At 42.7% G+C, this 12,647-nt stretch overlaps 1 protein-coding gene across 1 annotated transcript; it reads left to right on the top strand.

Annotated features, from left to right (window-relative positions):
* Positions 1 to 850: 850 nt before the first annotated feature.
* LOC128508310 (G-protein coupled receptor 6) lies at positions 851 to 1,891 on the top strand. Its single transcript, XM_053479582.1, has one exon. It carries the CDS (start codon positions 851 to 853, stop codon positions 1,889 to 1,891), a length of 1,041 nt encoding a protein of 346 aa, XP_053335557.1.
* Positions 1,892 to 12,647: the final 10,756 nt, after the last annotated feature.

Here is a 12,647-nt window from a genome sequence, read left to right as displayed (position 1 = left end):
AAAGAGAGGTGTATGAGAGAGAGAGGAAGACCGAGTGGTGTGTGTGTGTGAGAGAGAGAGATAGAAAGAAAGGTGTGGGTGAGAGAGAAAGACTGAGTGGTGTGTGTTTGAGAGAGAGTGAGAGAGGATGAGAGGGAATGAGTGAGAGAGGGTGTGTGAGAGAGAGAAAGAAAGGGAAGGAGGGTGAGAAAAGGTGAGAGAGAGGATGAGAGGGAGCGATGGTGTGTATGAGAAGAGACTGTGTATCTTGTGTGCATCTCTGTGTGTGTATGAGAGAGAGAGAGAGAGAGAGAGAGAGAGAGAGTAGTGGGGATGGGTTGGGGGTCTTGACGTCATTGGTGTTTTTAGCGGTCTACACGGTTTCCACAAACACACTGCGCTCGTGCGGTCTTCAGGTGTGTATGGTCAATGCTTCGCCTCAAACCTTCATGTTCGCGGAAAGTCTCCGTTTCCCCCAAGAGCAGAAGCTTCTACAGAGACTTCCACACGGAGGACTCGGATCTCAGATCTCCTTGATGTGAACAGAAAGGTGCGTTTTTTAAATTGTTCTTAATTTTTCTTAAGGTTCAGAATTTTCATTTCAGCACCACGGACAGCACCGTGTACAGCACCGTGACAGCACCGTGTCTGTCCATCGTGCTGAAATGAAACAAGTTGTTTGTTTGTTTTTTGATGATCCTCGGTGCTGTCGGGTCCATCAACTTTTTTTTCTCCATGTGTGTAAAAGTTTTAACAGCTGTATAGAGTTCAGCTTTACCAATTTAACACGTTTCCATGTGTTGCACTGAAAGTTTTGGTCCCTCTCTCTTTAGTAATATATTCCTGGTCTCTTCTTAGGGTCGAGTTAGAGATGAATGAGAGCGCGGCCGGGAACGAGAGCGTGGCGGGATTCCCCATGGCCTCGTGGCTGGAAGCCGGAGTCTTCAGCGGGAACAGCAGCCTCGCGCTCTCCTCCTCATCATCATCCTCCTCATCATCATCCTCGTCGTCGTCGTCCTTGCTCCTCGACTTTCCTATAAACCCGTGGGACATTATGCTGTGCCTGTCCGGCACCGTGATCGCGTGTGAGAACGCCATCGTGGTGGCGATCATCTTCTACACGCCGACGCTGCGCACCCCGATGTTCGTCCTGATCGGCAGCCTCGCGACGGCCGACCTGCTCGCGGGAGTCGGACTCATCTTGAACTTTGCGTTCCAGTACTTGATCTCGTCCGAGACGGTCAGCCTGATCACGGTCGGCTTCCTCGTGGCCTCGTTCACGGCGTCGATCAGCAGCCTGCTCGTCATCACCGTGGACCGCTACTTCTCCCTGTACAACGCGCTCACCTACCTGTCGGAGAGAACGCTGCACTGCGTGCACCTGATGCTGCTGGGCGCGTGGGGCGCGTCGCTGGGGCTCGGCGCGCTGCCCGTGCTCGGCTGGAACTGCGTGCGCGACGCGTCCTCCTGCAGCGTGGTGCCGCCGCTCACGCGCACCAACGTGGCGCTGCTCGCCGTCGCCTTCTTCGCCATTTTCGTGCTCATGCTCGGGCTCTACTGCAAGATCTGCAAGATCGTGTGTCGCCACGCGCACCAGATCGCGCTCCAGCGGCACTTCCTCGCGCCGTCGCACTACGCCGCCACCAAGAAAGGCGTCTCCACGCTCGCCATCGTCCTGGGCACGTTCGGCGCGAGCTGGCTTCCCTTCGCCATCTACTGCCTGGTGGGCGAGCGCGAGGACCCGGCCGTCTACACGTACGCCACGCTACTTCCGGCCACCTACAACTCCATGATCAACCCGATCATCTACGCCTACCGCAACACCGAGATCCAGCGCTCGCTCTACGTGCTGTTCTGCGGCAGCGCGCGCACCGACGTGTCGCACCGCTCCAGATCACCGAGCGAGGTCTAGAACCGAGACGCCTAAAGACTGCATCCGAGTGGGACTGGAGTCAGTCCCGCAATTGCACTTTAAGACTCGAGCCAGCCATGAGTGAGTCGCTCTCAGTGCTCCATGCTGTGAACAACAGACTTTGTTGACAAAGCCAAAAAGAAAGAAGAAAAAAAAACTCTCATTAAGAATGCATCTGAACTATTTCAAGTAAATACACAACAACAAAAAACAGCACTTTATGTGAAGATTTTAAATGCCAAAGCAGTATTGTACAGCCATGTGACTTCTGTGATCTGATTTTTGCAAAGCTGAATGTTTCTGAGTATGTGTTTTTTATATGGAAAAGAAAGTGAATTAAACGTGTATCTGCAGTCACGTCTTGGCAAATTGCACACACTAACACTATGCATCTTTTGTCTCCATAATATGCAAGAAAAACTATTGACAAATTTCATAAATATTAGTCAACTTTGTCAGCTAAGAAGAAAAAAAATCCCAAATCCCAGGTCATTATTGCTAGAATACTGTACATGTAGAATCTGACATCGCAGAGGGGATACTAACAACATTCACAGCATTCACTTTTAATTACAAAATATGTTTTTGGAAAAATAACATAATGCAAATCTACAATGACACACTAAACACTTGGCAGCCATAACATTATCACCACCTGTGTAATATTCAGCAGGTCCCCTTCTTACCACCATATCAGTGATGCACTGCGTGTTCTGACACCTTTCTATCACAACCAGTATCACCTTTCTATCATTTCGAGCTACACCAGTGCATCTATTGGATAAGACTTCACTGACCAGCCTTTACTCTCCATATGCATCAGTGAGTCTTGGCCACCTATAACCCTGTCTCCAGTTCACAGATTTTCCTTCCTTGGAGCACTTCTGGTATGCCAGCCTGGGAACATCTCACAAGAGCTTCAGTTCTGACCCAGTCCTCTAGCCATTGCGATTTGGCGCTTCTCACAGTAGCTTCATTTTCAATATCTCTTTACAGTGATGGCTGGAAATGGGTGGGATATATTAGGCAGCAAGTGAGCCTTTTTTCCTAAAGTTGATGTGTTGGAGGCAGAAAAATGGGTAAACGTAAGGATTTGAGTGATTTTGAAAAGGGCCTAATTGGGATGGCTAAAGGACTGGGTCAGAGCAACTCCAAAACTGCAGCTCTTGTAGGATGTTTATGGTCTGCAGTGGTCAGGACATACCAAAAGTGACCCAATGAAAGAAACTGGTCAACCGGAGACAGTGTCATGGGTGGCCAAGGCTCACTGGTGCACAAGGGGAGTGAAGGCTGGTCCATGTAGTCCGATCCAATAGAAGCACTGGTGTAGATCGAACTTATAAAAAGATTAATGCTGGTTGTGATAGAAAGGTGTCAAAACACACACATTGTTATAGTAGCAAAGGAAGGGACCTACTGAATATTAAAAAGGTGGTCTTAATGTTATGGCTGATCAGTGTAGTATGTAACATATTGACATGCTCAGAGTCTGTTTGGCAATCTGAGCTGCTTTTCTCTGGTAAATATTGATTATTTATTTAGTTAACGGAAATTAACAGAATTCAGCTCTTATTCATGTCACCTCTCTTGTTCAATTTTGTTTTTTAAACTCCTCATTCTGGAATCTGTTGGTAAAACATGTGAAAGAGGCATCAGCAACCAGCATTCATCACCATTATCTTATAAATAATAAATGTGTTTGATGGCCCTCAGAGCCCCCTACTGGCCTGGGGCACCAAGCAGGTGCCTGTCTTGCTTGTTGACAAGCTGAGCTTTTGCTCCATACATTTCCTTTCACCAAATACATCTTTTGGCAAGTCTCTTAGGGAATGTACAGTAAATTTAAAAAATATTAACAATCAAGAGGTTTATTTCCGCTTTAACTCTCCGTATCAGAATTCCAGCGAGTCAAAAGTTCACGTAAATCAAATCAGCATCATGCAGCACATCACAGTGGCATGTTGTGGGGTTGTTTTGGTGCACATTAGAAAACATACGTCATTATGAAGCAAAAGTTCATGACGATAGACAGAAAAGTAAATCTTAAGATTAAGCATACCACCAAAGTTGATTAAAGACAACAAAGTGCAGGTATCGGAGTGGTCATACCAAAGCCTATACCTGATTGTAATACAAAATTTGTGTACTTTATTAAAAACCTTCAATCAGTCTGAGCCCAACACCTGACTAAGTTACATCTGTTCTGTCAGGAGGTATGAGCAAGAAATTCCAGTAAAGTATTGTGAAAGGCCAAGAACAGCTGCATTATCAACGGTTGATTTTGTAATGCATTATGACAACTACTATTCTGTGATTTTCCTAGTATGGCAGATTTACAATCATGTTTGTAATCATGTCAATTAATCAGATTTACAATCATGTTTTTATTTATCTCTGGTGTTCCAGTAAGCTGTGTGAAAAGTTGTGGGCGCAGGGACGCACATCACACATTTTTACAAGCGAGCTTGAGTGACAGCATTACAGTGGGAGGGTGTGATGAAAGTGTGTTCTGGTTCATGAGGGATAAATGACGTGTGGTCTAGAGTTTGCATGGACTCCAGGTTGCCACTCCGAATGAGGAGACAGGATTTTTTACAGATGCTTGGGTTTTATTGGCTTCCATTAAAGATGACATCACTAAGCATTCACAATGGCACGATGGATCTAAAAGTAGAGGCTCATTTTGAAATGCATCTGCTGCGGTTGCTATAGGTCCATGGTCATTTGGCAAAAAGGTCAACACTGGTGCATTAATTCATAATCACACCGTGGAGACTTTCATTACTAGAGCGTTACGAGTTACTGAGGAATTAATCACAATGTCTTCACCACTGTACATTTTCGTTGACTTGGCTGGCTGTTGACGTGTGTCTTGTGTGTCTTATTTATTTGATGCTTTATTCATTGATGCTGCACCCACACACACTGCTCCATCCAGCATGACTGGCCATCTCAATGGGAAATGTTACACTCAGACTTGGCATAACATACATCTTCTATTTTTTATTATTATAATTTTGAATCAATATAATACCAATAATAGCCAATACTGCAAATGATACACATACTCCCATTACTGGTACTTTTTGCCACTACCTTAAGCACTTGTTTATGGTGCAACCATCTCCCAGGGCTCTTCCTCAGGGCAAAGAAGGTAGGTTTTCTTTTAGATAACCTAAATCATGAACATTGTGCTTTGGGGTTTAGGTGACCTTCCATTACATCGTTGTCTCCCATCTTGTCCAGGCTACTTGTGATAATTCTACTGCCTTTCAGGCGCATGCTTCTCCATGCTTTCTTGTTCGTTTTCCTGTATTTCTTCTTGGACTTTTCGCACTGGGGCTTGGAAAGGTTAATCCACTGGCCATTACCCCAACTTTTATCCTTTCTTAAGCCCTACTTCCTTCAGCCTAATATAACTAATACAACTACTTGTCTGAATCTTGATGCTGGTCTTCAAGATACTAAGCTTTTTGGAATCATTGTCATGCAGCAGTTGTTGATCTCCTTGATCTCTATGGTGGTTCTGGTAAAAGGTACTGTAGATGTACTGTAGGTTGTTGCTTTCATTTATAGAGCTGTTCTGCTTAGACTACAATGGTAGACCCAGCCACCTCTGGACATCTCTGTCACAATGTTCTCGATCATTGATTATACCATAAGCACTCAGCCAGATGATTGGAAAGATCCAGCTTGAACCTTTTGTGTATCCATATTTCATTTCTTTCTTGTGCTTGTCTGACCAGCTGTGTGCAGCTGTGTTTATTCCCCTTTTCTCCACTGTTGTGTCAATATGCATTCTGGAGTAAAAATGTCTTTAAGACAAAAAAAGCTGAAAATCATTTTCCCTTACACTTTGAGCACTGAGATGGCTCTGAACTGTTCAATATTCTTAGAGCTTTCTTTTTTGGGATCCACATGCCCTGTGCACGCACCCACTCATCAGCAGCTACTTCTCCAGCATGCCAGATGACCGTCAAGAACATTGGAGAATCACTGACGCTGTAAATTATCAAACCTAATTATTAAACATCAAAAAAAGAAAACATTACTGCAATAATATATACAAAAAAGTGCATTTATATTTATGACCTTTTGCAGATAAAGAGCACCTTGATGCATTTCTTTATTGATTCCCGAGAGATGGTGGGACTAGTCGAGCAGTGCTAGAGGATCTGAGGGAGCTTGGTAAAGTGCGCAGTGTGATAACTCCTTTGAGGCAAGTGGGCGTTAGTCCATTTTTGGCTGTGAAGGCAAGCATCAGTGTTTTAAATATTTTGCATGCAGCTAGAGGAAGCCAGTGAAGGGAACATAGCAATGAGGTGGTGCAGTTGCAGAGGTTGAATGGCGCACAAAGGCAGACTTGCCAAGAGTGAGTCCAGTCTGGAAATGACAAGGAATTGATCAAACACTTGAAAATCTGTGTGGTTAAAGACAGATCAGGCTTTTGATGTCCCAATTAATTCTCCCATCCTGATTCACAAAGGGTTTGCTATAAAGAACAAAGTATTAGGTGTTACTCTCCTCTTCTTGGTCAGACCTTTTGGAAGAGTGGCTGTCGGGGATTTCTGATGCCTTGTGTTAGATTTCAGAATCACTCTTACTGTAGTTCTCGATTTAGACTGCATCTTTCTCGGAGAGGTGTCAACCTTTCTTGCTGATTGAAGGGCACTTGACTTGTCGGAATCTTTGTGCGATGATGAAGTAGCCTTTGGTGCTTGGAGGTTACGTGGGGTGAATGTGTGTTGTGTTGTTGTTTCCTTTTTCCAAACATTTCATTGTGGCCTGGTGGATCCTGAGGCCATGTGGATTTTTGCAGAACCCCTACCTCTATATTCATAAACTCTGTGGTTACTCAGAAACTGACTTGTTTTTTTGGTGGCAGGATTTTCAGTAAATCCTCCATTCATGAGAGCTTACTGTACTGCAGTGCTCTTTCTGACTATGTATTTTATTTGACAGCCTTGCCAAGTGTGGATAGAAGAAGAAGAATGGCATTTATTAGTTCTACTTGGCATTTTATAAATGTATTGGAATACCCTTAGACTTTCCAAGAAACCGACTGTTTACCAGGTTCTTTCTGAGCTTTTTTTGATAAAAACGTGCAGACTATTGAATATAGGGGAACACTGTCTGACATACTCAATAAACCTACCTGCTTTACATTCACATGTCAGATCCAGAGGTAATTTGCCAGTGACAGCTTTTGTACTCTTGCCTTTTTACACCACCACAATGGATTTAACATGAAGCAATCATGGCATGATTGATGTGTAGACATTCCGCTTTACCTCACCCGAGGATTTTAACAAAAATACGGTTTAGGAATGATCGATTGTCGACTTTCCATCATTGCTGGGAGTTTACTACAGTCACCTTCAGTTGCTGCTTGGTTTTGGTTCTTTCAGTTTTCTCTTCAGTAAGTGAAAAGCAGCTTCATCGAGTTGAGGTCAGATGTCAGACGTGCCCTTTTAAAGAAAGTGCTTTCACACCATTATTCATCTGTAGTAAAGTGAAGCAGCATTTGACTGACAGTGAGCAGAAAGTACAGCTCTATATACTTTAAAATTAATCTCAGTTCCATTAGCAGGCGTACAAGAAGATTCAAGATATTTAGTGCAATAGAAAAAAAAACACTAATAATGATGAGAATAGAAGAATAAGTATACAGAAAATAAAAATAAAAAGACTGATATAAATTATATACAATATAATATAAAAATGCATTCAGATTACAGTATATAATATATTGTAATTTGTGATACATGTGCAGTGATAAAGTGACAGTGATAAAGCTCATGCCATAAAACCTCCTTCACCATATCTGATGATGATACAGTATGATATGGTATGCTTTGTAACATAAGCCCCTTCTTTCCTTCTCTATATTCTTCTCTCTCTTTTATTCTGGTACAGTACGTGTTAATCTTGTATTAAAACTGGGCAGGCTTATTTAGATTCATGCAAATTTAATTTGCCCTTCCTTCCAGTGGTTTTCATCATGAGGTAGACAGTCTGTATTTACAGTACAGTACTGTACATGCATGAAGGCTTCTCCTTGACTGTAGAATTTGACTCAACAGGGAACCCATTCTCACTTGGGTGATAACAGCTAGCAGGGATTGATCTGCATCATACTGGTTTTACATCAGCCGACGATCATCTTAATGGTGAAGTGGAACCATCACCCCCAGTCACCAGACGCATCCCAAGCAGACCACACAGGCCTCCAACCAGAAGCAGGACACGGGATGACTTGGACAGGTCCAGAGGACAGAGAGGGTCTGGATCACTGGGAGGTTTGGCCACTCAGAAAGTTTTTGCCTTCTCTCTCTCTCTCTCTCTCTCTGATTGCTCTGTTTTGTTTTAAAGCCTCTTTTAAATGGCCCAGCATTTATGGGCTGCATATTGAGTGTGCCCATGAAATGCAGATTCAACACCAGACCTTTCAGCCTGGATAAGTAATATGGAGAAGGAAAGAAGGGCTCATGTTCCAAAGCATACCACATGATCATCTGACATATTCGAGGCAGTGTTATGCATGAGTATGCCTGCCTATGGAACTGGGTCACTGGTGTTTATTGATGATGTGACCGCTGATGTACAGTAGCAGGATACATTCTAAAGCCTATAGAGCTGTATGCTCTGCTCAGGGTCAGTAAAATGTTGCAAAACTGACAGGAGCTTCAGAGTACAGACGAATTATGATATGAAAGCTATAGGGAAAGCAACCCAAGACAACAATCTCATGGCACATTCATAAAAGAACACGATGTCTCTTGAATCACTTTATTCCAAACCCATTTTGGTCAGCGAAGCTACCAAAAAAGTGTCACTGTCCAAATACTTATATATAGGTCAGTGCAAACAAAGGCGGGTGATTAGGAATATGTGCATTTCTTCCCCCTCTTTAGAACTGCTCGCTTAATGTATCCACAGTGCCTAGTGCAGTTTATAGTGCATGCACAGATGTGTGTGTGCATGTGTGTATGATGATTAACCACCCCTCTTCCTGGAAACATAGGCAGGCCTGAATACAAGCGCTCAGTAAAGCACTTTATTCTTCTCCTCTCACACAGAGCTGAGTGAGTACATTGTGAAAACACAGAAAAGTGCCTGTTGTGAAATGATTTTTTTCTTTCTCTCTGCACTATACTGGGAACATGCTGATGGTGTGCATTCACAAGTTCACTAATAATGAGAATGTGAATGGATTCATGAGTACGCTGTTCTCAGATTAAGGCTATTAATTTGCTTTGATTCATCCATAAACATGCCATTATATCAAACATCTTTACACGATATCTGCCAAAAATATTAATGACAACTTTTTTGTTTTTTTAAATACAATTCACATTACCAGACATAAATTCCACCAGTCCAAATTACCAGTCCGCAAATTTTCCAGGTCAGGTCAGGCCTTTGTGATAGCCACTTGAATACTTTAACTTTGTTGTCTTTAATCCTGTACCTTCTGATGTATGCTTAGATGTACTGTATTATTATCGTCCCATCATTGTACCTCCCTGAAATGCGATTAAAAAATATATGATATAATATAATATAGCTTAAGAAAGGATTTATATATTATTATTATTAGCATTATTGTTGAGGATGATGTAATATTCATCTTCTTATCTTCTATACCACTTTATCCTGTATTCAGGGTCGCAGGGAGCTGGATCCTACCCCAGGAGGCTTAGGGCACGAGGCGGGGTACACCCCGGACAGGGTGGTAACGCCAATTAGCCTAACCTACATGTCTTTGCACTGTGGGAGGAAACTGGAGTACACGGAGGAAACCCACCAAGCACGGGGAGAACATGCAAACTCCATGCACACAGAGACGGGAATCGATCCTGGCCAGGAATCGAAACCGAATGTAATATTAATAAGACAAAATAATAATAATTTTTATTGAATTAATAAATCTTTAGTATTATTTAGGCTTGTAATAACTGCACAATAATATTATCTCTGTACAGCTTGTATATTCTAATCATTTATTTAGGGTTTTTTGAATGGTGGAATTTCGTTCCCTTAACCGACATTCCCTACAGAGGAAGCAGGGAGTAGGGAGCACCCTGTGAAGGCGTTCAAGTCAAATCCGGACTTTTAATTGTGCACGATAAGAGAAGATGGGTATTTATTTCTCGTTATAATCCCCTGCTACACTAATGCACTTATCCCAGTGTTTCACTAGTGCTTGGATACCATCAAGGTAGGAAGTAGAAATGGCTTGGAGCGAGGTCAGGACTGTACAGTTGATGTGGTAATAATTCCCAGCCGAGTTCCTGTAATGTGCAAGCGGTGTTGGGGAATGATTGTGTATAGAGTTTCCACAGACAGACGCGTCTCTTCCTCAAGTTATCCATTGATTTCTAATGATCAAGAGTTCCACTTACTGGATCTGACATTCGTTACTACGTTTGCAGGAGTCTCATCACTGTACTCTGCTTAAAGTCTTCTGTAAAAGTCAGACTTTTATGCCTACATTCATTAAAAGTCTTGGTTTGACATGAACGTAATGTTAGGTAACGTAACTGCTTCAGAGCTCCAGGGTCAGTTGTACCTGAGCTCAGGTTGCTCTAAGGTTCTCCCCTAGTACAGTACGCTCAGTGGTTATTACTGGGGCCGCGCACCTCCAGTGTTGGGGATTTGAATCTCACCTCCACTCTGTGTGCATGGAGTTTGTCTGTTCTCCCTGTGGGTTTCCTCCTGCATGACTGGTGTTTACATATTGTGTACTGTATGTGTGTGCGTCCTGCAATAGGTTGGTACCCCATATACTGTGTACTACGCCTCGTCCCCCCTGATATCCATAGGATTGACTCCACGCTGATCCTACACAGGGTAAGAGGTATGGTTAATGGATACATGGATGAACTTAATTTATTTCTCCAAAGAAATGCATTTTGTGTTTACTATGCCAATCAAAAGTACTTTTTAAAAGTAATGTTGCATATTATTTAGATGGCAATTATCCTGAGTGGGTGTGGCATGGTGTCTAAAGAGGTATGGATTCATGAATAGAAGAAAGAAAGGAAATGGATGAAACCCCCCCCAATAATGGTATACTATATTTTCATCATCAAGAAATGTGCCTGTCTATGATTTTAAAAAGCGTTAGTGGTGCCACCTAGTGGCCAGTTTCTAAAAAAAATTTTTAATGGTACTAAAGAGTGCCTACTGGAGAAAGACCAGTTTTGTTATGGCTGATGTTTTAAGCCTGCTGAAAACTGATAGGCTGATGTCCATGTTTTTTTCTCAATTAGTTAGACTATTAGAGGTTCATCTACAGATTAACACAATCTATAAAATTAGGATTTACAGATTATACACATTAGATCAAGGTTAAATGGGAGTGGGTTTCTTAAAGGAGTTGTTGTGGTTGTTAAGCCTATGAAGTTGCAGAACCATGTATTGATGTAGCTAGTCTTCATGGGACAAAATCTCAAAAGCTATGCTGTAGTGCCCCCTGCAGGCGACTTACTTGAGTAGCAGGACAGAATAAAGTTTGTGCTATTGTAGGTGTGTAATATCACATTTCTACAGGTCCATCCTAAAAATAATTAAAGTACATTTATAAATTCTCCCCAAAAATGTGATTGAAAGAAATTTTCTGTCCTGAGAAAAATGATCAACTGAAACCTGCTGGGTGGCTTAGAGGTTTGTGTTGTCGTCTTACACCTCCAGGGTTCGGGTTCTACTCCTGTTTTTGTGTGCATGGAGTTTGCATGTTCTCATGCAGATTAGGCTAATTGGTGTCCCAAAATTGGCTCTGTGTGTGTGTGCGCCCTGCGATGGATTGACACTCCGTTCAGGATGTACCCCGCCTCGTGCCCAGAGTCCCCTGGGACTTGGATAAACAATTAGTGAGTGTGTATATGAGAGTAAAATCTTTGCCTCCCATGTTATTTCTTCATGCAAAACTGTCTGATTGAATTATCCAGTGCGCCGCCTACTGGAACATTTCGGTATCACATAGTATATAGGCAAATAATGTATGTGAATAAATATGCTTACTGGGCATCGGTGGCAGGGTTCAGTTTCCACCCAATGCCCAAACCCCAGCCACTGGATGCAGTGCCGGTCCCAAGCCCGAATAAAACGGAGGGGGTTTGTGTCAGGAAGAGCATCCAGCGTAAAAAAAACCTGTGCCAAATTGTGCGCGACCCCTCGATGAGGGAGTAGCTGAAAGACTAACAGCGATGTAAATAAATACACCCACGTTTATTAACAGCAAGTATATTTCCGCACTTAACCTGCAAGAGAGCTTCAAAGTTAAGAATAAGAAATACCCACGTCCTCTGGTGTTTAAAGAGCACTGTAATCACAAATTTCCACAATGCACATGGTCACATTTTTGTGTTGAACACTAACAGCTAAGACAACTACTACTACTACTAATAATAATCCTATTAATACACATCTATGCTCATGCTCATCTATGTAACATGCAAATTCCACGCACACGCGGTAATCGAACCTGGACCCTGGAGGTGCAATCCTATTAATACACATCTATGCATGAGCATAGATGTGTATTAATAGGATTGTATGAGCATAGATGTGTATTAATAGGATTGTATGAGCATAGATGTGTATTAATAGGATTGTATGAGCATAGATGTGTATTAATAGGATTGCACCTCCAGGATCCAGGTTCGATTACCGCGTGTGCGTGGAGTTTGCATGTTCTCCCCGTGCTTGGTGGGTTTCCTCCAGGTAATTTGGTTTCCTCCCACAGTCCAAA

The sequence above is a fragment of the Clarias gariepinus genome, chromosome 2 (assembly GCF_024256425.1).
Source record: "Clarias gariepinus isolate MV-2021 ecotype Netherlands chromosome 2, CGAR_prim_01v2, whole genome shotgun sequence".
NCBI lineage: Eukaryota > Metazoa > Chordata > Actinopteri > Siluriformes > Clariidae > Clarias > Clarias gariepinus.
This window is presented reverse-complemented; position numbering and strand designations above follow the sequence as displayed.